The 27,517-nt window shown below is 41.9% G+C and overlaps 1 protein-coding gene across 5 annotated transcripts; it reads right to left on the reverse strand.

Annotated features, from left to right (window-relative positions):
- EDNRB (endothelin receptor type B) lies at positions 1-27,517 on the reverse strand. Of its 5 annotated transcripts, none has more exons than XM_005668476.4 (8): positions 27,328-27,517; positions 26,002-26,536; positions 7,629-7,741; positions 7,289-7,493; positions 4,817-4,966; positions 4,283-4,416; positions 3,341-3,449; positions 1-1,007 (listed from the first exon to the last, which is right to left on the reverse strand). In XM_005668476.4, the coding sequence occupies exons 2-8, from the start codon at positions 26,485-26,487 to the stop codon at positions 873-875; spliced, it is 1,332 nt and encodes a 443-aa protein (XP_005668533.1). In that variant the 5' UTR covers positions 26,488-26,536; positions 27,328-27,517; the 3' UTR covers positions 1-872.

The following is a 27,517-nucleotide window of genomic DNA, read 5'->3' on the forward strand; positions in this document are numbered from 1 at the left end:
TTTTCTTATTTTCTTTGCAGAGTATATGAGCTGGTGATTTCAAAGCAGTCTTTCGGGCTGGCATTCCAAACCTCTCTCTGCCCCTTTGTGACATTTGATCTTATCTGAATGTAAAGTTTAATGATTTTCAAAAACCTCCATCTCTCGGATACTCCCTCCCAATCATCTAAATATGTCTCTAATGTCAAAAAATACACCAGCTAAACTGCTCTCACAGGCTGCCTCCAATTAGAGTCTAACCAATGTTGAGACCATGTTAATAAAAAAGTTCTTTTGAAAGATTTTTAGGAGTTCCCTGGTAGCCTAGTGCTTAAGGACCCAGCAGTGTCAGGGCCGTGGCTTGGGTTATTGCTGTGGTTCGGTTCAGTCCCTGGCTGGGGAACTTTGGCACTACCACACACCAAAAAAAAAAAAAAAAAAAAAGAAAGAAAGAAAGAAAAGATTTTTAAAAATTTTAAATTGAGTGATTTAAATTTCATTTTAAAATGTATTTCTCAGTGACCCATTTTTCCTCTATATCATATCTGATTCACCTTAATTAAAAAAAATCTTTCATAGGAATTCCGAGTGAGCTCAGTTTAAATGTAAGTGGTTCTGAATATACTGGAAGTTCTGAAAGCTACACTGAAGTGCTGACTGTAAAGGATTAAGTGCTTTCACAATGAGGCTTTCTTAATTCTCACTGCTTTTCTGCTTATGCAGTAAACAGCTCGTAACTTGTCACATGCGTAACTCCGAGCGTTAAGAAAATATTCACGCTTACATTTTTACATTGTTTTGTGCAAACACACAGTTGTTTTGTGTTGTTTTGACAAATGTCTCCTTGTTTTAATGATTTCTGTCCAAAAGAAAGAAAATGAATATTCCTCCTTTCAAGATGAGCTGTATTTATTACTGGAACGGAAGTTGTCATATCCGTGATCATTAGCTTTGAACTTTAAGCATGACTGCTTTTCCTCCAAGGACTGTTTTTCTTCAAATGACTGGCACCAGCAGCATAAGCATGACTGTATAAAACAAAGTAACTCATTATATGTTTAGACCAGTTACACTGTCACAACCCTTCCTACTCTCTAGGGTTCTTTCTTTTCGAGATCTGCAGTTCTTGGACCACTTTCTCTCCATGCCTTCTTATTTTTTCCCCTTAAAAACATATAATGATGTAAATAGCATATGATAATTCTTTTAAACTAGGAAATACAGAGAAGAATATATATACTTAAAATTCCTCATCTTTTAATTCAAATTCAAAGCTACTTTCAATATTTAAACTTGAGAAATGCTGAATATTTGATAAATATATAACTCAAGACTTTTTCCTATGCAAATAGAAATATTACCACACACATACACATGACTGTATATGTGCATGCTTGTGGAAGTGTGTGCTTTATTTATTATTTTAAATTCAATGAATTTTATTATATTTATAGTTGTATAACTATCATTGCAATCCAATTTTACAACATTCCCAACCCAGGGAGTTCCCATTGTGGCACAGCAGACACGAATCTGACTAGGAACCATGAAGTTGTGGGTTCCATCCCTGGCCTCGCTCAGTGGGTTAAGGATCTGGCGTTGCCGTGAGCTGTGGTGAAGGTTGCAGACGCAGCTGGGATCCTGTGTTGCTGTGGCTCTGGCGTAGGCCAGCAGCTGTAGCTCCGATTGGACCCCTAGCCTGGGAACCTCCATATGCCGCGGGCGCAGCCCTAAAAAGCAAAACAAACAAACCACACCATTTACATCCCAAACACCCAGCCCATCCCTCTCCCTCAACCTGTCTCCTTTGGTAACCACAAGTTTTTCAAAGTCTGAGTCAGTTTCTGTTCTGCAAAGAAGTTCATTGTATCCTTTTTTTAGATTCCACATATAAGTGACAGCATATGATGTTGGTGTCTCACTGTCTGTCTGCATACTTTATTTAAATGAAACTGTACTATCCATAGTACTCAATGACCTTGACAGGGTCATAAACATCTTTGCATGTCAATAAATTTACTATTACATCACCATTTTTCCCAGTCACATGTTATTCCCATGTGTCTTTTCACAGTAAGATTAGGGTCTCAGTTTTATCCATCTAAATTTTTCTTGGATTCTTAAAAAACCTCTGTCATTTTTGTTTGTTTGTTTTCTGAGAATTTATATGTATAAGAAAATGAGAGGGGCATTATTGCTTTCTGTTCTATAAAATGAAGGACCTGATTTGGTGAACCTTTTCTTCTAGCTCTAAAATCTTAAAGTTTATGACTAGGCAAGAATTTTATATATATGTATATATATATATAAATAATGTATTAGGGAAATAACAATTGATTACAATTAAGACTACTTGATAAGAAAAAATAAAGAAAAAAAGAATTTTATAGATTGCCTTTGATTTTACAAGGAAGCTAAATTCTTGGCTTTCAAGTAATGAACTTCCAGGGACAACTGGATCATTCCCATATAAGGGAAGAGAATATTTTATTTCATGCTAGAGTGTTGAAGGAAGGAATGGATGAATAGATGTTAAACACAAAGGCAAGCAGCCAAATGAAGAATAATTTCATATATTTCACATCAAGTAGCATATCTCTGCTACGGAAGGAAGGCACAAAAGTGAAGGGAGAACCTGGATTCACCTGCTTTATTTGACTTGTTATCACATCTGGAGAATGTGTATGAAAAAGAGACTATTTTAGTTATAATCAAAACTTTGGAGTTCTCTTCGTGGCTCGGGGTTAACCAACATGACTAGGATCCAGGAGGATGCCGGTTTGATCCCTGGCCTTGCTCAGTGGCTTAAGGATCTGGCATTGCCGTGAGCTATTGCGTAGGTCACAGACAAGGCTTGGATCCCGAGTTGCTGTGACTGTGGTGTAGGCTGGCAGCTATAGCTCCGATTTGACCCCTAGCCTGGGAACCTCCATATGCTGCCGGTGCAGCCCTAAAAAGCAGAAAGAAAACAAAATGAAACAAAAAAAAAAAACACACTTTGCTGTGTAGTCCAAAAATCTACCAAAAATGAGAACAGTGCATTTAATTCATGTCGCTCTTATTTTATCATGAGATGTCTGTCAGACCTCAATGCGTGTAATTTTTATTAGTTTTCCGAGTAACTGTATGAGTCAAACCGATTGGTTGGAGAAGCAGGGCATGCTTGACAAGGATTTGTAGGCAGAAATCAGCTACAGAGATGGATGAGCAAAAGTGTTTGTAAAAGATCACCTACCATGTAATACAAGAGACAACTATAAAAAAGTTTACTAGATCTCTCTAGACAGAAATGCTAATAGTTTGGAGAGGTTATATTTGATGTCAGATTAAAAAGGGCTTTTATTTTTGAATATGCTCTTACCTTAAAGCAGTTTTTGAATCTTTTGCTCACCAAATACAGAGCTATTGGATTAATACAGGAATTCAGGGACGCCATGTTGATGCCAATGTAATCCAATACCAACAAAAAGCTACAAAAAAATAATACAAGACATGCTTATTAAAAAAAAATACTGCTATGGGAGTTCACATCGTGGCTCAGTGGTTAATGAATCTGACTAGGAACCATGAGGTTGTGGGTTTGATCCCTGGCCTCGCTCAGGGGGTTAAGGATCCAGCGTTGCTGTGATCTGTGGTGTAGGTCGCAGACGGGGTTCAGATCTGGCGTTGCTCTGGCTCTGGCATATAGGCCGGCAGCTACATCTCCGATTCTATGCCTACCTTGGAAACCTCCATATGCCATGGGAGCAGGCCCAGAAAAGGCAAAAAAAAAAAAAAAGACAATAAAAAAAATACTGCTCTAAGCATGTATTTTTTGCAGACTTTTGTGAAGAAAAAAAATTACTCCTATATAATGGTGTCGGCTTTATCACTAGTGTTTGCTGATAATGAGCCAGCCATTATCTTTTTGTCTGTCTTTTTGTCTCTCTTATTCTCTGTTCCTGTCATCGCCCCACCCCCATTTATGCCCCCATGCCCAGTTTTCCCTTTTTAAAATAAAATCTCTTTTGGAAGTGCTGAGGCTGGCTGAAAAGAAAGGATTTACCAAGGGCAAAGGAGACCTGCTATTTTCAAACATGCTGCTCACTCATCATTTGGACATCGCTGGCTCTCCATTCCCAGTGTTCTCATAAGTCCCCTTTATTTCTCCCTCAAAAATAGGAGTACAGGTAAAAATGAGCATCTTAATTGCTCCCTAAGGATGAGAAAAATGGTACCCTCTCTTCCTGCTAGTGAAAGAAGTCAATGAAAAAACTTCTGAATGGCATTTATTTAACAACTATTTCTATTTTACCTTTCTTACCTCAAAAGTTCACATCTATTCGAATCATTTTGATCATACAGAGTGAGCTTCAAAATCCTGCTGAGATGAAGGGGAAGCCAACACAGGGCAAAGACAAGGACCAGGCAAAATACGGTTTTGGCCACTTCCCGTCTCTGAAATAAAACCATAGTCAGACACTTGAATAGGTGGGTCATTATAATCACATGGTTGTCTCTTTCCAAATAAAATGTTTAATATTTTTTTACAATGTCAGTGGCATTTGAAAAAATTCCGGACACTGGGTTTTAAATTGCATAGTCAATCTGACTTAGAACCAAAATGATTCAAGGTTCATCTTTGAAAAGTAGTTTCTCTTTTTGTTTCCTTTTAGATTATACAGAACATCTCCAGTTAGATGATGTAGAAAACAGGGTTTGTATATCACAATACCAGAACAAGAAAAAGGAAGTATGTTCTGGTGTATGCTAATTTTAATTTATGATCATCATAGTAATTTTCATATTCATAATCAGGATTGTAATAATGAGTCAGCAAATACTTCTATTTCCTTACCTGCTTTAAGTGATCATTTAAAGCAATTTGCATGCCACTCTTCTTTCTCAGCATTTCACAGGTCATCAGGGTATAAAAAAATGCAGTGATGGCTAGTGGCAAGCAGAAATAGAAACTGAATAGCCACCAATCTTTAGCTGTCTTGTAAAACTATGAGGAAGAGAGAACATTATCATTAATATTCCTCCGTCAGAAAATTTTATACACTAAAGGTTAAACTAAAAACTTATTCATAATTATCTCCTAAAGTGGATCAATTTTATAAATACTATGTAGAATCTTTCAGGCCATTTCTACTGAATAAATAAATAACTTAAACGCAGTAAACTTTTCCTGAAAAGCATTTCAATTCTCTAAGGCAGTGTGCTATCATGACACATAAAAATGTAAGCAATTAGGCAAAATTTAAAATAATTGGTAATTTAAATATTTTTGTCTTCACGTAACCAAGGTAGCCTTGAGGGATTATTTGTGTGAAAGACCACATCCAAATGTGTAAAGATATCCTAGTGTTTAAGGGAGGTTCTCACTTTTCATTTATTTATTTATTTTTTTGCTTTTTGCTTTTCAGGGCCATACCCTTGGCATATGGAGGTTCCCATCCTAGGGGTGGAATCAGAGCCGCAACTGCTGGCCTACACCACAGCCACGGCAACGTGGGATCTGAGGGGAATCCTTGACCTACACCACAGCTCACAGCAGCACTGAGTCCTTAACCCACTGAGCAAGGTCAGGGATTGAACCCACATCCTCATGGATACTAGTTGGGTTCGTAACCCACTGAGTCACAATGGGAACCCCAGGTTTTCACTTTTTAACAAGTTTATTTCATGGGAAAACAGGTATGAAGATTCTGTAGTAATCATTTAGCTCAGTAAAGTATATATCTAACCTATTAATTAAAAACCCAAGCTGCTTATGACATGCCTTTTCTCTTTTTCTTTTTCTGTTCTTTTTTTTTTACTTTAAATTCTTGTTCCAGATACGTCTGTGTTGGAGCAGAGTTTATGTAATCTGTGCAACACTTTTCTCTTTTAACTAAATAGAAACAAGAAAACAGCAACCTCATTCTCAATTTCACATTCATGCCCCTCTTTATTCTTTTAATTACTATGATCTATACATATATTCATAAGTCTTATGTAGTCTCCTTATATGTAAACTAGAAATACCATTGGTGACACTTGGACTAGCTTACCCTTACATTAACTCCTCTTAACCCATTCTGCTGGGAAGCATCCTTTTTTTTTTTTTTTTTCTTTTTAGGGCCACACCCATGGCATATGGAGGTTCCCAGGCTAGGGGTTGCATCCGAGCTACAGCTGCCAGCCTACACCACAGTAATGTGGGATCCGAGCCACGTCTGAGAACTACACCACAGCTCACGACAATGCCAGGTCTCTAACCCACTGAGCAAAGCCAGGGATGGAACCACATCCTCGTGTACCCTAGTCAGGTACATTAACTGCTGAGCTACAAAGGGAACTCCTGGGAAGCATCTTTTACACTTAGGATCTCTTCTTTTGATGACCAGCATTGCCATCCTTTTCCTTCCTTCCTTTCTTTCTTTCTTTCTTTCTTTCTTTCTTTCTTTCTTTCTTTCTTTCTTTCTTTCTTTCTTTCTTTCTTATCTTTCTTTCTTTCTTATCTTTCTTTCTTATCTTTCTTTTCTTTTCTTTTCTTTTCTTTTTTTTTTTTTTGTCTTTTTGTCTTTTCTAGGGCTGCTCCCGCGGCATATGGAGGTTCCCAGGCTAGGGGTCTATTCGGAGCTGTAGCCACCGGCCTACACCAGAGCCACAGGTACGCGGGATCCGAACCATGTCTGCAACCTACACCACAGCTCACGGCAACACTGGATCCTTAACCCACCGAGCGAGGCCAGGGATTGAACCCACAACCTCATGGTCCCTAGTCGGATTCGTTAACCACTGCGCCATGATGGCAACTCCTGCCATCCTTTTCCTAATTCCTGATTATATGCCACTGAATAAATGGCCAAGATGTCCTCTGCAATGGCAGCTTTCCCTTTAGAGAGAAGACAGGCTTGTCATTCATCCCAATATTCATGGATTCCCATAGACGCCTACCAATCCATCCATACCGGGGCGACTTCTACTTGATCATTGCCTGAACCCCCCACTCTCTCTGCTGTGTTGTTTAATGCGAAATATGTAGTAGCTGCCAGTCCTTAGGGGAATTTGAGTCGAAAAGCTATAAATTTAGATCAATTCTCTTATGTAAACTTGGTTTATCTGTATCCCCGAGCACCAGGGGATTCTTAGAGGAGCAGTGACCCAGCTTTTGCAGCTTAGATCATTAGTCACGGTTAACCTCGCAGTCCTGGGACCTACTCTCTGAATTTATGCCAAGAACAGTCATAAATCAATAGCTTCCCAAGGAGAGGAGATCAGGGTAAAAATAGCTAAATATTTATAAGGCAAGAACAGAAAGGGGGAAAAAAGCGAAATTTACCTGCATGAAGGCTGTTTTCTGAGTAGGATGGAGCAAGCAGATTCGCAGGCGATTTCCTTTATAGTCAGTGGTAATCATGTCAAAACCCAAGGCTTCCGGGACGGCCAGGACCACGGAGACCACCCAAATTAAAACAATTTCCACTGCTGTCCATTTTGGAACCCCGATTCCTTTAATTCGACTCCAAGAAGCAACGGCTCGATATCTGAAGAGCAGAAACAGAACAGTGTGCCAGGCTGGCAGAGTGGGGTTTTATCGAATTATGGAGTTTATTTTCTAAATAACATAGCATCACTAGGAGAGTGGTGAGGATACACCTGCCTTAGAGATACACTCTTACCTGTCAATACTGAGAGCACATAGACTCAGCACAGTGATTCCCACGGAGGCCTTCTGTATGAAAGGCACCAGCTTACACATCTCAACTCCAAAGGGCCAGTCCTCGGCGAGCAGCTGTATGAAGGAGACACGAAGCTCTGTTAGGGAGACGCTCCCAAGGAGCCCTCTGATCTGCAGGTATTGCTTTACATGTAGAGTAAAGTAACAACTTCCAGTTCTTACTCTTTGACTCATGGGCTACTGCTTTGTTTTGGAGGGTTTTTTGTTTGGTTTTGGTTTGGCTTTTTAGGGTTGATCCTGCAGGACGTGGAAGTTCCCGGGTTAGGGGTTGAATCAGAGCTGCAGCTGCTGGCATATGCCACAGCCATGGCAATGCCAGATTCAAGCTGCACCTGAGACCTACACCACAGCTCACAGCAATGCCAAATCTCTAACCCACTGAGCGAAGCCAGGAATGGAACCCGCATCCTCATGCATACTAGTCGGGTTTGTTACTGCTGAGCTACGATGGGAAACCCAACTACTCTTTTGAAAAGCACCTGCATTCACTATCTGGAACAGGAGAGTGGCTTGGGAATAATGCAAGGGCAGCCAGATTTGAAGAATTTCTTATGCAGGGATAGGAGCTTGGGGTTGAGGTCTCCTCCACCACAGGGCCAACTGGGGTGTAAGTTCTCCTTACAAAACTGAACCTGCAGTGCTGAAAATGTCTCTGACACTGCCATGGAGTCTCAAAGGCTCAGGTAGTAGACAAATTAAAAGGACATTTTAAAATAAGTGATGGAGTTCCCATCGTGGTGTAGCGGAAAGGAACCATGAAGTTGTGGGTTCAATCCCTGGCCTTGCTCAGTGGGTTAAGGATCTGGCGTTGCTGTGAGCTGTGGTGTTGGTTGCAGACATGGCTTGGATCTGGTGTTGCTGTGGCTGTGGTGTAGGCCAGTGGCTACAGCTCCGATTAGGCCCCTAGCCTGGGAACCTCCATATGCCGTGAGTGCGGCCCTCAAAAGACAAAAGACCAAAAAATAAATAAATTAAAATAAGTGATATGTACCACACCTTCTTAATCCATTCATCATGGACATTTAGGTTGTTTCCATGTCTTGGCTATTATGAATAGTGCTGCAATGAACATAGGGGTGCATGTATCTTCCTGAATTATAATTCTGTCCTGATATGTGCCCAGGAGTGGGATTGCTGGATCATATGGCAGTCCTATATTTAGTTTTCTGAGGAACCTCCATACTGTTTTCTACAGTGATTATCCCAATTCACATTCCTACCAAGAGTGTAGGAATGTCCCCTCTTCTCCACACCCAGCCATAAAAAAGAACAAAATAATGCCATTTGCAGCAACATGGATGCAACTAGAGATTTGCATACTAAGCCAGACAGAGAAATAAAAATACCATGTGATATCACTTATATGTGGAATCTAAAATGTGGCACAATGAACCTATCTACAGAGCAGAAATAGACTCACAGACATAGCGAACACACTCACAGTTGCCAAGGGAGCAGGGGGAGGGAGTGGGATGGACTGGGGAGCTTGGGGTTAGTAGATACAAACTATTACATTTAGAATGGATAAGCAATGAGTCCTACTGTGTAGCGCAAGGAGCTGTATCCAATCTTTTGGGTTAAGATAATATAACTAAAGGAATGTATATATATGTAAGACTGGGTCACTTTGCTATACAGCGGTAATTGATGCAACAATGTAACTAATCAAATATACTTTAATAAAAAATGTTCAAAACAAATATCTTACAGGGCTAATAAAAAAAAAAAGTGATAAATGTTCCTTGGCTAGAGAGACTGGATGACTCCTGTAAAGAACAGTGTGGGTTCAGGTACTTATTCTCGACTGTAGCCACCTGGCTGCACGGCCAAGTGCACACAGCTCCTTGAATACACTGGGCGCACTCCTTCCTCAGGTCTTCCCTTGAGCTCTTGCCTTTTCCTGGAGGATCTTTCCATGCAGAGCCACTTGGCTAACTCCCTTACCTCCCTCAAATCCTCCTCCAACTGCATCTTTTCACCATGGGCCACCCTGGCCACACTCACTGTTAAGTATAGGAACTGGCCAACCCTCCCCATCTCCCATATCTTCTCCACACCCCTCTCTATGCATAGCACTTCTCAACTCCTATGGCATCTATTAGCACATACTTGCTTGGCTTGTTGAGTTTTCAAGATCTGAAGCCCATAGCATGTCAGACAGAGTTCAGCTTCTGCAATTGCCTAGTATAGTTCTGCGCACACATGAGATGCTTACTAAACAATGCAGCCCCTAAAGTATACGGGCACTGGCTATCCAGGGTGTGAAAAGACATTGTTCTCACTACTGTACATATATCTCCCTCGATCTGACTTCAGACTGTGCAACCATCTATTGTTAAACTCAGTGATTTTTCTCTTTTAGGACAACTGGGTGTGCCCCACACTGGTAAATGAATCACTTTAGGTAAACATCTGGATCGAGTGTTCGTGAGGTTTCGAAAATAAAGAAAAGAATTTCCAATCGATGTGTGTGTGTTTACATGTTTAAAAAAATAACCTTCCAAAAGTGAAAACTATTTTGAAACACAATTGAGTCTTTCCGTGCTTTCACTTGTGAAGGTTCTCGGTGGAGTTTGTCATGCTGGATGATTGTTCTAGAATTAGAAAGGCACTAAAAGCTGATGTGTGTGTCTCAGTATGAATATGACTGGGAGCGCCAATATGGGACACATTTCATTTCTAGTGAGACATGAAAAATTACACTGACATGTAGAACAAAAGTTGGCAAATGTACCAAAAATATGCTTATTCTAGGATCTGAAAGCCTATAAGCCCAGGCAGATAACAAGAGTGGAAGGGAGTTCCTGTTGTGGCACAGCGGAAACAAATCCACCTAGTATCCACGAGGATGCAGGTTCAATCCCTGGCCTCCCTCAGTGGGTTAAGGATCCGGCGTTGCCATGAGCTGTGGTGTAGGTCACAGATACGGCTTGAATCTGGCATTGCTGTGGCTGTGGTGTAGGCCAGCAGCAACACCTGTGATTGGACCCTTAGCCTGGGAACCTCCATATGCTGAGGGTGCAGCTCTAAGAGGACAAAAGACATAAAAAAAAAAAAAAAAAAGGCCCAGTGAGTGGAAGAAACAGCACCAAGGCTCTTGAGGCTAGAGCGGAGTGATCCAGGCCAAGCATCTAGGAGATGTAGTTGCAGAGAGAGGAGTTTGAATGTTTTACTTTATTGTTGCTGTTTGAGGAAATCCACTGAAAGATTTTGAAGAGGAAAATGGTACAATCTTGACTTTTAAAAAGATCACTCTGGATGCTTAACATAGACTAGAATGTGGAGTCAAGAAAGGATGCCTTGATGAGAGACTGTAGGCTGTACCCTGTGGCGCCCTGGGGCTGAGAAGAATGGGTTATAGACAGGATACATTTTGAAGATAGAGCCAGCAGGACTCGGTGGATTGGATGTGAGATGAAAGGAGTCAGGAAACTCAAAGTGGTTATCATGTGAATGATGGGGACATTTACTGAAATGGGGAAGACTCAGGCAGGGTCCCTTAAATCTGAACCAGCTATGAACTCAACGTGCTTTAAAAGACTTGCCAATAACCATTGGAAACATAATAATAATTAAAAAAAAGTTAGATTCTGCCAAACTCAGTTTGGTATAAACAATCCAGGTAATATTCTGTCTAATCATTCTAATTGTTTGTATATAAATCAGGGAAAAAAAAAGGGGGGGGGGAAGCAAAACCAGAACTTACATGGTACTTACAATAGGTTAGATATTGTCCTTGGTACCTTAAACATGGGATATCATTGAATCTCCAAAGCAATCCTATGAGCTGGTATTACTATTATTCCCATTTTCTAGGTTAAAAAAAAACCTTAGAGGGCACTTAGAAGTTAATTAACTTGCTGAATTGGTTTTAAATATGCCCATGCTTTCTTTACTACTCCTCTTTTCAAAAGGTGGAGCCTTAGAGTTCCCATCATGGCTCAGCAGAAACAAATCTGACTAGCATCCAAGAAGATGAAGGTTCAATCCCTGGCCTTGCTCAGTGGGTTAAGGATCTGGCATTGCCATGAGCTGTGGTGTAAGCTGTTTTAGTGAATAGAAATGTGGTGGGAGTGATGATGAGTGATGTCTGAGACTAATTCATGGGAAGCATATGGCTTTCTCCTTGCTCTCTCTTGGATCACTCATTCTGGGGGAGACCAGCTGCCATGTCAGGAGGAGACTCAAGCATCCCCATGAAGAGGCCAACATGGCAAGGAACCAAGGTCACCTGAAAACAGCTGGCACTAATTTGCCAGGTGTGTGATTGAAGACACCCTTTGGAAGTTCCCAGGCTAAGGGTCAAATTGGAGCTACAGCTGCTGGCCTATACCACAGCCACAGCAATGCAGGATCCAAGTCACACCTGCAACCTACACCCACAACTCATAGCAACATTGGATCCTTAACCCACTGAACAAGGCCAGGGATCAAACCTGCGTCCTCATGGATGCTAGTCAGATTCATTTCCCCCGAGCCACAGTGGGAACTCCTCTCAGGCAAACTTTCTGATGATTGCAGCCCCACCAGCATCTTGGACCCCCGGAGAAATGATGAGCCCAAACCACTAGCCAAGCAGCTCCTGAATTCCTGACCCACAGACACAGAGTGAAGTAGTACAGGTTACTGCTCAGCTCACTCAGTTTGAGGGTGATTTGCTACTTAGCATTAGAAAACTAACAGATTTGTCCCTGGTCACTCACTTAAGTAATAGATCCACATTTGAACCCACGTGGTCTGATTCTAGAATGTTTTAAAAAAGCTGATCTTAGAAGAAAAATGTTTAAAATTACCTCAATATTAGTAGTTTAAACCCATAACTATATGTGAAATCATGGTAATATATCTAGATGCAGAGTACAATTTTCTTCTACCTCCCTCCCCATTTTATTCATCTAATGTCCAAAAATTCAGATAGTTTCCAGCATCTTATTGTCTCAAACGATTTCCAAATCTGCAAATATTAGTATCACCGAGACATAGCCATCAGATGAGCCAAGATGAATGAGTGTCCAGGTCACTGAAGGGAGAGAAATCTGGCCAATGAAAATGAGCTCTGCACCAAATCCAGGCCCTGTTTTGAGGTTACTATTGTCCTTGGCTCGGCCTAGGAATCGGATGATTGCTTCTCATACCGCTGGGAGGCCTGCAGCCCAACCTCTGACCCAAGTTATCACAGAGGCTGGGGAAACACAAACTGAAAATTGTAGCAGTTCTCTTCAAGTTCTACCCAGAGACAGTCAGACACCTAATCGCAACCAAGAGATTGCAGTTTTCTGATCTACCCTTCCAAAGGGAAAGAGACTGCCAAAAAGAAAGAAAGAAAAAAAAAAATCCATTCATATACCAAGCATTCAACTCAGACCTGAATGCTGCCAGTCCTGAGGGGCCATGGAAAGTGGGGAACAGGGTACCCACTGTCACTTCTATTATTTTGTTGTCAGAAAGATGATTTTGGCAACCTCTGCTTCTCTGATCAGAAGGCTTTGTGGAGACACTGAGAAGCCTGACACCCTGGGACAGAGACCGTGCCCGCTACTGATGCTCATCTTTGGCTGAATGGCCTCCAGCTGGACTGTCTTGGCAATTTAGGGCTCACAGCTCATTTAAAATGCTAAGACAACAACCTTTTATTTAACAAAAAAGCCCTGGATGGGGGAAAAGCTGTGAACTTTTATGAAAATAAATAAATAAATAAAAAATCACTCTCAATCAGGATGCCATCTTAAAAATTTGATGGAAGAATGTTCTTATAGACTTCTATAATTCCTGGAAATTAGTTATTTCACTATTTGTCGACAAATTAATGACACCCACCATCTAGATTTGAAATCCAACAATACAGCTTTCCTCTTTATAGAGGAAATTGATTCTCTTTCTGAAAGAGGAAGCAACTCAACTTTAAACCCAGCAAATAACACATTCTGATTCCTTCTTTGAGTTTCTTCTTTGGACTTCACTCTGTTCAATTAGATAATTTAAAGGCGAGGTGTGAATACTGATGACAAATCATGCATGCAATCAAGTCTCTCTGATGGCAAAAAGAATTTTAGAGTTCGACAGTACTTCCAGGTCCTGCCACATGAATTAAAATTTTAGGTCCCATTTCAAAATTCAGTTTGAATAGATATTACCCACCATTTATGCGATGTGAGCCAGTCAGAAAACACTCCCAGAACAGACACTGGTTTTCATGTGGCGGATGGTTCATGAGAGGAAGAGCTTTTGTTAGTGTTGGTCCGAAGAGCACAGGGGTGTCCATTTGACAAATGACAGCCTATTCTCGTGCTGGCCACTTTCCCCGAAGGCTAATACTGCTTCCCTAGCACTTTTCCTTTGTATGAATAAACGCAAATAAATAAATAAACACTAGAATGAAAAAAAGACCTGACCCTACTGACAATAAGGTTTCTACTTAAGGATGGTCATGAGTTTATAACTTTACATTGGAACAGCTGTTTGAGAAAGAAAAAAAAAAAAGCAATAGAATCCAAATAAATTATTTTTATATCATCAATAATATGGAAATATAAAATAATTCTATATTTAAGTATAAAATAATTTTATCTATAAATAATTTAAAAATTCTTTATATTATGGAGTTTTTAAAAAATTTTCTAAAAGGATAAATAGCATGAACAGAAGATAAATATCCTTTTTGAAAGGCATTGTTCAGTGAACGCTACAAAATCTCCCCAACCGGGGGATTTACATTTTTCCATTCTCTTTTTAATTAAAAATTACATTCTTGAGAAATTAAATGGAGAAAATCCTGTTAAAACACACCACTCTTAATGCCCAAAGGCATCTAGCCCCATAAAATCAGGAAATGCCAAAGTTAACCATCCAGCACTAACAAACGTTCAATTGCCTCATTAACCGCCTACACCATTTTCTCTCTTTTTATTAGCAGCATACACTGAGCTTTAACAGTTTACTTGTTTCAGAATGTTCTGCAACATTTTTAATGCCTAGCACAGTGCCTGGTGCACAGTGACCACTCATGAAATACTGTTGAATAACAGCGAATGAATGAGTTCATGGATAAATGAATGAGTTTGATCATAAGGCAGAGATCTTGTGTTAGAACTTCTGTCATGAGCTTTTCAGTTCTCATATTTGAAACACATTCTTTAGAGAACTGAGATGACTATGTTTTTGTTTTTTTGTCTTTTGTCTTTTTAGGGCCGCACCCGAGGCATAAGGAGGTTCCCAGGCTAGGGGTCCAATTGGAACCGTAGCTGCCAGCCTAGCCGGAGCCACAGCAACATGTAATCCGATCCACATCTGCGACCTACACCATAGCTCATGGCAACGCCAGATCCTTAACCCACTAAGCAAGGCCAGGGATCGAACCTGCATCCTCATGGTTGCTAGTTGGGTTCATTAACCACTGAGCCACTACGGGAACTCTGAGATGACTAGGTATTTTATTTACCTCTTTACTGTTGTATTATTGCCTAGTCCATGTTCTCCTCCGCTCCAGATGATCAGGTCCTGAATTGAGGTGCTAGCTCTTCTCTTGTTGCAGTTCTGCCTTCCTCGCAGCCCGGAAAAGGTGGAGAGCAAAATTCCTCCCCTCCCCTCTCTCTCAAGTCTGTCAGGGAAGTGACTGATAGAAAACAGAACCTACTATTTCTCACTATCTGAAGGGATTTCTCTGAGGAGCTTTCATTGTAAATTTGGAGGAGATGGACGCAGGAAGCATAGGGACGCTGGAAGAGACAGTCATTTAAGAGAGGAGGTGAGCAAAGCAATAAAAATGACAAGGGAGTTACTTTGCCACATTGCTGTCTGCTCCCTTTTGTAATGAACGGTGAACATTTCTTTCAAATAACTGGTATTATAGAAATGTTTTTACAGTAAGAGTCAGAGAAGGAAATAATGGGGTGGCTGTATTTCGTGAGGTTGGGGAAGAGTGTATTCTGCTTTTATCTCTTTTTCCTGTAGCAGATAAGAGTTTTTCTGCATTGGAACTGGTATTTTAAATCAAGATAGGACACCCTCATTCAAGGATTTCCCATCTCAGATTTTCCTTTCTTTCTTTCTTCCTTTCTTTCTTTCCTTTCTCTCTTTTCTTTCTTTCTTTCTTTCTTTCTCTTTCTTTTTCTTTCTCTCTCTCTTTCTTTCTCTTTTTCTCTCTCTCTTTCTTCTCTCTTTTTCTCTTTCTTTCTGTGTTTATTCAAATGTACAGTGAGAATTTAAAGTAAGCTGCTGGTCAAGTGCTTAGAAAATATTTTCTTGGAGTTCCCGTCGTGGCTCAGTGGTAACGAATCTGACTAGGAACCAAGAGGTTGAGGGTTTGATCCCTGGCCTCGCTCAGTGGGTTAAGGATCCGGCATTGCCATGAGCTGTGTAGGTCGCAGATGAGGCTCGGATCTGGTGTTGCTATGGCTCTGGCGTAGGCTGGAAGCTATAGCTCTGATTAGACCCTAACCTGGGAACCTCCATATGCCGTGGGTACGGCCCTAGATAAGACAAAAAGACAAAAAAAAAAAAAAATACTTTCTTTATAGACATTGTACCTGTGCCCTTGGGGACAAATATCAGTTACAAGTTTCATCCTGCATCCATTAAAATGCACTTGATCACTTAGTTTAGACCATGTGGGAGCTCCTGTTGTGGCTCAGTGGTAAGCAACTCAACTAGTATCCATGAGGATGTGAGTTGGAACCTGGCCTCCCTCAATGTGTTAAGGATCCAGTGTTGTTACGAGCTGTGGGTAGCTTGCAGACAAGGCTCAGATCCTGCATTGCTGTGGCTGTGGTGTAGCCTGGCAGCTGTAGCTCCAATTTGATCCCTAGCCTGGGAACCTCCATGTGCTGGGTGTGTGGTCCTAAAAAAACAAATAAAATAGATTAGACCATGTGGATTAGAACTATGTGGGTCAGAAGTAATGTCAGCTTATCCCCCAGGGGTGCCACTTAAATAGACCACAATGTGAACAGTGCCTCCTAGAGTTGTGCAAGGCAGAGGCCCTGTCCTAGGAATCTGTTGTATGCACACCCACAAAGCGCTTTCCACTGCTCTGGAAAATTTCTACAACTTGCATAAACGAATTATTGCATTTAAATGAATTATTTTTCTGAAAACAATATCTCTAAGAGAAGCAAAGAGAGAAAAATGATTAAAAAAATATGTCCTACTGTAAACCAGCTATGATGGAAAAAATAAAAATCATTTAAAAAAATATGTCCTAGAAGAAACAAAGTTCACCTTAAATATATATCCCTACTTATGTTGGAATGAAATTTATCCCCAAGTCTATAACAGGCCAACAAATACATGGATTGCTACCTCCTATTATTTGAACTGAAAAATATATCCACAATTTGTTCTTAAAAGTGTTCATTGCCATGTTACATATTTTGAAAAGATTGAACTAAGACCATTAAGAAATGCTATTCACAAACCTAGCTTTATTGTCTGATTCGCTTATCTGAGTTGGATCTTCTAAGATCACCGTGACACCTGAAGAAACGAAAGAATTGTAACCTGATGGCTTCATGGTTCAGAAAGTGTCTCTCAAACTTAGTGAATTCAACAAATCTTATTAAGTAATTTCATGTCTTACTTAAACCTACCCAGAGAATATCTTATGGGATAAGTTATTATGAGAAAATGTTTGATGACTATGGAACTCAAAAACCCTTTAATGTAATTTGAAAATACTATGTGAGGGGGAAGAAGATATGAACAATATAAACATCAGAGGACAGTTTTCCTCCTTTCTGGAAACTACGATGAAGCTAAGGAGGAGAGAAGCAGAGTGGACAGAATGCAGGAGGCATGAGTATGGCTGGGAGTCTCAGGGACAAAAAAATCTTTGAAACATGCTTCGGGTCAACTTGGCTAATATGTTTCTGACTCAAGAATGATCCTCTTTCTCTCTCTCTTCTACCACCATATTTTGGCCATTTTCTTGTTCTTTTACACTTTCACTAGAGAATCTGCAGGGAAAGACATAAGAAATCTCTCAAATGAAAGCACCGGAAAGAGGAGTTCCTGTCGTGGGTAACGAACCCAACTAGATCCCACAAGGATGTGGGTTCGATCCCTGGCCTCACTCAGTGGGTTAAGGATCTGGCATTGCCATGAGCTGTGGTGTAGGTCCCAGACATGGTTCGGATCCCACATTGCTGCACGTGTGGCATATGCCAGCAGCTTTAGTTCCAGTTTGACCCCTAGCATGGGAACTTCCATATGCCACAGGTGTGGCCCTAAACAATAAAAAACAAACAAACAAACAAAAAAACCACTGGAAAGAAAAAAAAAGTCTTAGAGAAATGCAGGCTAAGGTATACCCACACACCACCCTCAGTGACCTCCCCAACATAATCAACCTCTTCTTAACTTTGCAAAGTCCCGAAAGGGAATGTTTCACATCATAAATTACATCTAGAGTTTTATTTAAGCTCAGGCTTTATCTGTCAACACCTTTGAAAACACTTAATAGTTGATTAGCATTTGGCATGTTTCTCTAAAAATAATCAACTATAGCATATTAGCCACACAGCGATAACCTTATATGGTTTTCTTTGGAAATTGAAGACCATGAGTCTTTGGCCCTGAAACAACACGGTCTTGGCTGTGTCATCTTCATGTACAGCTATGAAAATACCTTCAATTTTGAATGATTCATTTAAGGGAACAAAGACAAAAATGGAAAGCCTTTGATAAGCCTTACAGTATTGAAAGAAACATTGCCTTGACATTTTAAAAGCCTTGGATTTATGGAGTGACCGAGTGGTAGATCAAAGGCAAACACAAGAAGCACCATAGAGTTAACCTGGGAAACCTTTCACTGTCCAAGGCCAAGAGTTTGCCAAGCATTTTGTCACCGGGATCCATGGCCAACATTCAAAGCAGTGAATCAGAAACAGGAAGTCTTGAGTTTCTGGTTATTTGACATCTGCTACTGACCTATTATTTGGTAATGACCAATCTCCTCATAATTGGAGAAAACAACAAAATTTCCCCCTTCTTTTTTATTTGGACAGTTATAAAAATATGAGTATAACATCTTTTGCCAATAAGCATTTGTCTGGAATTGACTGTTGCAAGTACTAGGCTAGGTGGGTGCTGGGGTGTTTGTTTTATTTACTAATGGATTCAAAGCTATTCAAAGCTAATAGTCTTATTCTTTATTAATACTTTACAAATGTTAGTACTTCAAATGTGCATAATTGGTGCTCCTTAAATTTTTTTTCTTTAAATATACGAATCTCAAAGGTATATAGGTCCTATTTGGGAGGCAAAATGCTTCTGCTACTAAGATACCTCTAAACATTACTAAAATATCACTACAATATCTCAGAAACTTAACTGGAAATAAGAACAGTGTTATTATCTTGGGCAAAATTAGATTCTCTTACCCAATGATACTTTTAGTTCTTGTATTTCTCTATATGCCGAAGCTTCCATTTACTAAATCAGAAAATTATAACTTTGAAAGTTAAATTTGACGGTGTTCCATTAACTTTTACTTCTTTCTATGAAACTAGAAGTAGTCTGAGATTGGGTAGTGAGAAAGGCGATTTTGCTCAGGAAGACAGTTTTGATTGTGTCGCTAGCAGGAATGTCTGACTACCTGTTGAGGTCATTTCACTCAAAACTCATTTGAGGGTTCAGTGGAGCAATTCCCATTTTGACATACCAGCATTTTAATGTTACACGTACCCCTACCCTAAGTAGTTAAACGTTAAAGATCAGTAGTTTTGCCCCTCTGAGCTAGGAAGCTAGCCTTTTTGCCTCTAATAGCAGCCTACAAAGTCTTAACAGCAAAACCATCTACAGGCACTCCAGCAGGTCACCAGGCTAATTTTTAGAAAGCTCTCCACCACTGCTGGATTTCTGATTATACTTAGATCCTTATCAAACTAATGCCCATATAGATATCTGTCTTAGTTTACAAGGGGATTTGTTTTCAAATGCAATTTCCTTACACATAAAGGAAGCTATATTTTTATATTTATTATATTTATATACATTCTATATGTATCAGCTATATACATTAACTCAGTTATCCAAGTAAATACAGCACTAAAAGATAACTTTTAAAAGATAACTTGTTATCTTTTAAAAACTCATTATTTAGGGAGTTCCCATCGTAGCTCAGTGGTTAACGAATCTGACTAGAAACCATGAGGTTGCGGGTTTGATCCCTGACCTTGCTCAGTGGGTTAAGGATCCAGCGTTGCCGTGAGCTCTGGTGTAGATTGCAGACACAGCTTGGATCCTGTGTTGCTGTGGCTCTGGCATAGGCTGGCGCTACAGCTCCGATTAGACCCTTAGCCTGGAACCCTCCATAGGCCAAGAGTGAGGCCCTAAAAAAGACAAAAAAATAAATAATTAATTAATTAAATAATTAAATAAATAAATAATTAAAAATTAAAAATAAATAAATAATAAATAAATAAATAAATGCACACAGTGCCTCATCCTGTTTCATATCCTGAATTCTTCTCAGGATTACTGTCGGTCAGATTCTGCAGTGGCTAATGACCCAGTCCTTGTAGAACTTGTTGACAAGTAACCCTCTTTAAAAAAAAAATAAAAAACATTATTTATGCAAGCATTTTTAACTTCTTGAGATGATAAGAGAAGCTAAAGAAATTCTAACTTCAGTCTGCAATCAAGGCTTGTCAAAAATCACTACCATACTAAGCAAAGCCAAACCAACTAACTAACCAACCACTGACAACATGAAAACCTTCACAGCATCCGCAAATACACAGCTCTCGTGTCCCACAGCTTTGACATCGAATCTACTAGAATTTAGTAATCAGGCTCTCATAAGCAACAAACATCTAGATTATTCCATTCATTTCAGTCTACACAGGAAGGACACAATAAGCAGCTTGTGAATCAGGATAGATTCATCCTCACATCAGATGCTTAAACATTGGCTTTTGGGTCAGGTACATACACAGACCATGTAAATACCAGCATGGTGACCATGTATGTAGCACAGACATTAACACACACACACACACACACACACACACACACACACAAAGAGGAAGAGAGAGACTGAGATTACATAAAATAATGATTCAGACTAAGACTATAATAACTTTGGGGTACAGGATGGCAACATCTATCAAAATTACAAATGCACATATCCTTTGATTCAATAATTCTAACTCTAGAAATTTACCCCGCAGATATAATCACACATGTGTGCAAGGCTATATGTGCAAAGATGTTATTTGTAGTTTGCTATGGTGAAAGTTCAGGAGTTCCTTTTGTGGCTCAGTGGTTAACAAACCCAACTAGGATCCATGAGGATGCAGGTTTGATCCCTGGCCTCACTCAGTGGGTTAAGGATCGGGTGTTGCTGTGGCTGCGGTGTAGGCCGGCAGCTACAGCTCCAATTTGCCCCCTAGCCTGGGAAACTCCATATGCTGCAGGTTCAGCCCTAAAAAGCAAAACAAAAACAAAAAGTTGAAAAAAATTTTTCATTCTTCTTCTCGCACACATGCTAATAACATTGTCTTTTGCTAACTTTGTGCCAGGCGCTGTGATCAATCATATTCACCTACCTACTTATGTATCTATACACTCTTATAACATTAATATATTTACATATTCACGTGTACACACACGTAGACATATGCCTTTAAATATCCTCCTTGGATGATTGCATTTTCATCTTTCATCTGGATGGTCTCATGTAATGGAGTGGGTAACAGCCCTCGTGTGTGCTGCTAAGAAGAAAGGAGGCTTTTATTTCCAGCGTGGTCACGTGGTTATTTGAAGCTCTTCAAGAGCTTCCATTTGCTGAATCTCCACACACCTCTCTGTTAGGGAACACTGCTGAGACGTTTCCAGAGAACGACTTCCTTGAGGGAGTCAAGGCCGAATAGACATACTCCCTAGGGTTTGTCAGCCCTCATGGCAGCCCCTCCCTGGGAAGCTCCATCCGCTTCTACAGCTTCATCAAGGACCTTGGCTTCCAGCAAAAGCCATGACATTTTGTGGTTTGTCAACTTTACTGAACTCTCAATGGACTGAACTCCAGATTCATGTAATAGATTCGTGTTGACATTTCTGGGCCCCTGGGTAAACCAATAGAACAGTTGGGGGAGTCCATAAAATCTCAGAAATTGTGAATGTGTGCATGTATATGGCATATTAATTATAATACAAATCACAACTTTTTCTGTCTTTTTTGTCTTTTTAGGGCTACACCCGAGGCATATGGAGGTTCCCAGGTTAGGGGTCAATTTGGAGCTGTAGCCACTGGCCTACACCACAGCCACAGCAAACGCGTCTGCAACCTACACCATAGCTCATGGCAATGCTGGATCCCTAACCCACTGAGTGAGGCCAGGGATCGAATCTGCATCCTCATGGATGCTAGTCAGATTTGTTTCTTCTGAGCCATGACAGGAACTCCTAAATTACTATTTATAATATAAATTATCCATTTATATATTAATTACATATAACAAATAACATACGTCATTAATTAGATTCTCAACGGAATTGTGACACCTCTACAAAAACAAAATTAGGAATCACTAGTTTAGAAATTCTAGTTCCCTGACTTTAGGATACATTTGAATGACACTCATAATTCACTTAAATTACTTTGTGGGAATCATCATACCTGACAACTCTGAAATTCTAAATGCTTTTTAAAACTTGCTTATATGGGGTCATAATAGTTATTTAAGGGAATAAATGGCTTTGAACTACTCCTGGATTGGGTGTTTTTGTAAATAAAGCCTTTAGAATAACAAACAGTGATAGGATCAATATTACACATTGCAGATCATCTGAAGGGGATTTCAGGAGATAGAAATCTTCAGATGACTCAGCTGAAAACTGAAAATGCTTACCAAGTATCCTACTGTGCAGTGGTGTGTCACATAATTGCACCACTGCTCTCAGAGGAGGTCCTGACAGTACTGCAGGTGGGAGAGCTGAGCTGTCTCTATGTGGGGAATGGGCGGGGGCGGGGAGGTTCTAGGGCCAGATGGTCTAGGTTCAAGCCTTAGTTTTATCACTTTCTGGTAGTACGACATAGTTCAAATTGCTTCCTCACTGCTCCAAAATGCAGTTTCCCCATAAAACAGGAATGATAACAATACTTCCTCCACAGATTTGTTGCACTGATTTAATGGACTACACCAAATACCTAGTGCATAACAAAGGGTGGCCATCCTTGTCATATTATGTCTCAAGTGACACATATTTATGCATATTATAAAATAAAACAGGAGTTCCCATCATGGAGCAGCAGAAAGGAAATCTGACTAGGAACCATTAAGTTGTGAGTTCAATCCCTGGCCTCGCTCTGTGGCTTAAGGATCCGGCATTGCCCTGAGCTGTGGTGTAGGTTGCAGATGCAGCTCAGATCCTGCATTGCTGTGGCTGTGGTGTAGGCCATCAGCTGTAGCGCCGATTCAACCCCTAGCCTGGGAACCTCCATATGCCTCGGGTGTGGCCCTAAAAAGCAAAATTAATTAATTAATTAATTATATAAAATAAACCAAAGGCCACTATGTAGGATTCACTCATCAGTGAATAGGACCTAGTGACAGCACTTAATTCTATGTGATGGATTGGTTCATGACCAGTGCAGATGACTGCATGGCCAGATCTGTAATGACCAACTGGTCTGTTTATTTCAGAAATAGAAACACAGCTTTAATGGACTGAATTGTTTCAGGCAAAAGGATGTAACTTCCTAGGGAAATCGTAGATGAATTTGAAGTGAAAGGAAAAGCTGTCTGTCCCTTTGGGAGGAGCATATTCTCTGACTGATGGAATGTAATAATTGGGCCAGACAGAGAAAGTAAGATGGTCCTGAAAGAGCTGATTTACAGCTGATCTGGAGGCAAAATGCCCTCAATGCCACCTTCTATACAGCCCTTGGTCTGCTGGCTGACTCAGGAGGGTTTCTAAGTGGGCTGACCAAGTGGGGCTTCCTGGGACTTCCCTAAACAGACCTTTCACCAAACTCTAGCAAAACCAGATGTAATCTCCCTTTTCAGAGGGATCTTATCACTTATTTTACAATTCCTCACAATACTTTGCACTCTAAGGTTTCTCAAGTCAGGTTAGAAGAACCGAATTGAAATTCCTCTGCCACATTGGAACGGTAAGACTTGGTCTGTGGGTCTCCTAAAATGGGTGACTTCTGGCCCTAATGAAGCTGTGACTGCATTTAAGGGACCCATTTCAGCCTGTGCCTCTCCCAGGAAACCCTGAGAGTTTATAAGAACCGGTAGCTATGCAAGAGTTTAGGATTTCTTCTATTTATCCTCCATTCCTGGGAGTGTTTCCTTTTAGGACCTGGATCCTAATCTGAATCCTATTGTGAAACCTCAGAAATCTCTAGAATTCCTTAATGCATGGCTATTTGGATTAGGATTTCCAGAGATTCCTGAAAGGCCATGTAAAGCCATGCCACATGCTGTCTTCTCCTGCCACAAAGTTCAAAGTACCCCCCACAACCCTTTCCCAATCCTATGTGGCTCTCCCCCCTGCCCCTTGTACTGAGCCCAAGACTAGCTTTAGGCAAATCCCCAAAGCACATTCCTATTTCCTTACCCTTTTGTTTCTGTTGCTGATCATGATGGGGAGGCAGAGTTTTACATATTAGTGGAGTCCTCTAGAATTTTCCAGCTCTTTCACCTAGGCTATTTTTCTTTCTTTCTTTCTTTTTTTTTTTTTTTGTCTTTTTGCCTTTTCTAGGGCTGCTTCTGTGGCATATGGAGATTCCCAGGCCAGGTGTTGAATTGGAGCTGTAGTCGCTGGCCTACGCCAGAGCCACAGCAACGCCAGGTCCGAGCCGCATCTGCGACCTACATCACAGCTCACAGCAACGCCAGATTCTTAACCCACTGAGTGAGGCCAGGGATTGAACCCGCAACCTCATGGTTCCTAGTCGGATTCGTTAACCACTGAGCCATGACGGGAACTCCTAGGCTATTTTTCTTGACACCACAAAACCCCAGTAGGTGATCACTGGCAGCCTTATTGTAGAGTTGAGGACACTGGGGATCAGAGATCTGGGATGTGTCCAGAGTTCCAATGCAAGCTGGAGTCAAAGAGTGTAGGGGTTTATGTCCTGCCCTAGCTCTTCATGCCTGTCTCCTCGGATGCCTGGGGTTATCACACAACGATGGTAGCTACTGAAACCACTAGAGACTTTAAGTTGACCGCTCTTACTCTTATCCACTGAGTATCAGTGGGATGCAGTTTACACTTTGGAACCTGACATACCGAGTCTGATTCTCGTCTCCATCACTTAGTCATTGTGAGACCTTGAGCATCCTATCACTCATCAGTAAAATGCAGAAATAGCTACTCCAGGTTTATCAGAAGGAGTAAAGAAAAGTAATACCTCTATCCCAGTGCTTGGCTCATCGGAGGCATTCAGTAAAGAGTGGGTTCAGCAGAGTCATTCACAGCAGGTGAAGTGTGTTTTCCTACTCCCCTGCATGGGTCTCTTTCTTTTAGGACATTTGTTTCCTAGAAACCTACTTGAGCTTCCCTACTTTCAGGGTCCTTTAAGAAAATGCTTCTGGAGGTTGGTATACACATGAACCACCTGAGCATTTTAAGATGCAGATTCTGGTGTAATAAATCTGGGATGGACTTGCAGTATGAACATGCTCTCAGGTGATACCCATCCTGCCAGCCCATGGACCATCAATCTCCCAGAGCCAGCTGGACTTAGCTTTCAGGACCAGCGGCTCTCAAACTTTACAGTTCATCATAATCACATGGAGGGCTTGTTAAAATACAAATTACTGTGCTTCACCCCAGAGTTTCAGAATCAGTAGGTGTGAGGTGGGGCCATAAGATGTCATTTCTAACAAGTTCCCAAGGGATGCTGATGCTACTGGTCTGGGGACTACTCTTGCTCCAGGCTTAGCAGGGGGCTACTGAAACCACAAGGGGATTTCGGTCCAATTATTACTGAGCTTTAGGAGGGGATGGGTCAGGTGTTTGTTTGTTTTTTGTCTTTTGAGGGCCGCCTCTGTGGCATATGAAGGTTCCCAAACTAGGGGTCGAATTGGAGCTGTAGCAGCCGGTCTACGCCACAGCCACAGCAACGCCAGATCTGAGCAGCGTCTGCGACCTACACCACATCTCCTGGCAACGCTGGATCCTTAACCCACGGAGCGAGGCCAGGGATGGAACCTGTGTCCTCATGGATGCTAGTCAGATTTGTTTCCGCTGAGCCACAACAGGAACTCCTGGGCCATCCTGAATAAGCCCCCTGTCAAGGCTCTCCCATCTCTGCCTTCCTAACTGGGCACCCTCCCGTGGCGATAGTAGCAAGCCCCCGTTACCTTGTAGACGTTGATGGGGATATCAATGATGATGTGAAGCAGGTCTCCCAGAGCCAGGCTGGCTATCAAGATGTTAGGGCCGTTTCGCATGCACTTGTTCTTGTAAATGATTCGCAGCAGTGTGGAGTTTCCGATGATGCCCAGCACGAACACTAGGCAGGACACCACAGTGTTGATGTACTTGAAAGTGTCCTTGATCTCGATGGGTCCTTCGCACGGAGGAGGGGTGAGCGTGCGTGCTGGGGGTCCCGCCATCCTCCCTCCTTTAGGCATCTGCGGGGGGGAGGACGACCGAGGCAGGCTGGCGTTGGACCCCCTGGGCCAGAAGGTCTTAGTAGGGGGCGCCACTATCTCTCCGGTCCTCAGGGCTGGTGGAGTGGCCCCGGCCGGCGGGAATCCCCTCTCCTCAGACTGGACCCCGGCCACGCCACAGGCAAAGATCAGCGCCACCAGGGCGCGTCCGCATAGGCTGCGCAGCGGCTGCATGTTGCTGCCTGCTCCGGTGGACGTTGGTGGCTGCTTCTCAGCTTTCAGTCTAGAGGCCAGCAAGGGAAGGAAGACAGGACGCCCGGGTCAGCTACCCCAGCCACGCCCCTGCAAACCACTCGCGCAGCCACGCCCCCACCATCCGTGCGCGCAAAAGTAACTCAAGTTTGCGCGCCAGTGAGGAACTCGGGAGCCTGTCACCCGCCTGCGCCCGTCGACTGTCCTTCCAGAACTAGCTATCACTGTTTTCTCCCCCCCGCCCGTGACCCCGAGGGGTAAATGACTCACAGTGGGGGGCGGGGTATTCTGGAAGGGGTGTGCCAGGGAGGAAAGGATGGGTGTCCAAAGCAAAGCTTTGAGCTCCTGGTGTGGCCGGAGGGAAATGTGTTGGTTCTGACTAAGGGCGCTTGGAGACCGAGAAGTCAGGGCATCTAGAGGTCGAGGGCATGTGCCAATCGCTGCCTTTGACTCCGCAGGAACCCCGGTGTCTGAACGCCAAGACTCCTTCCTCCCGCGGGTGGGGTGGGGCTGAAAACCGCTACTTCCCCGCTACCTGCGTTCGGGCTCCTTCTCCACCCCCAAAAGTGCGCAGGTGACTGGGAAAATCTCAGAGATTTTTCCACCAGGTCCGACTGAGAAAGTATCTGCATTAACTCGGAAGCTTCTGTCCCCTCCAAGAGGCTTCAAACACCAACTCCATCTCCTTCACTCCAAACCCATTTTAATACGGTGTATTTATACTTAAAAAAAAAAAAAAGTCCCCCAACTAGTAATCCAGGCTGAAGCCCCCACGATAAGATTCAATCTTTGATTTTAATTCGACACCAAGCCAGAACGTACCTCGAGGACCGGACACCCCAGACGCAGAGCGACAGGCGGGGACCTCCTTCGCAGGACGCGCTCTTCTGGTAGCTGGGTTCCAGGCTGCCCGGGAGCCGAGCACGCCTCCCTTGAGCTGCAGGCGGGTCTCGTTCTGACGACACACTGAGGGAATGCCTGGCCGTGTAGCCCCCGCAGCTTGCTCGGAATC

The sequence above is a fragment of the Sus scrofa genome, chromosome 11, assembly GCF_054392235.1.
Source record: "Sus scrofa isolate SSC_HxYL_T2T_F1_AM1 chromosome 11, Sscrofa_HxYL_maternal_Yorkshire_Landrace_v2.0, whole genome shotgun sequence".
Lineage (NCBI taxonomy): Eukaryota > Metazoa > Chordata > Mammalia > Artiodactyla > Suidae > Sus > Sus scrofa.

Excerpts from the sequence above, each read along its gene's own strand:
- EDNRB (XM_005668476.4), bottom strand. The coding sequence starts at position 26,487 with ATGCAGCCGCTGCGCAGCCTATGCGGACGCGCCCTGGTGGCGCTGATC. Across the intron at positions 7,494-7,628 it reads TGTGCTCTCAGTATTGACAG|ATATCGAGCCGTTGCTTCTT; the intron begins GTAAGAGTGTAT and ends TCTGCTCTTCAG. Across the intron at positions 1,008-3,340 it reads GATTCAAAAACTGCTTTAAG|TCATGCTTATGCTGCTGGTG; the intron begins GTAAGAGCATAT and ends TGTTTTATACAG.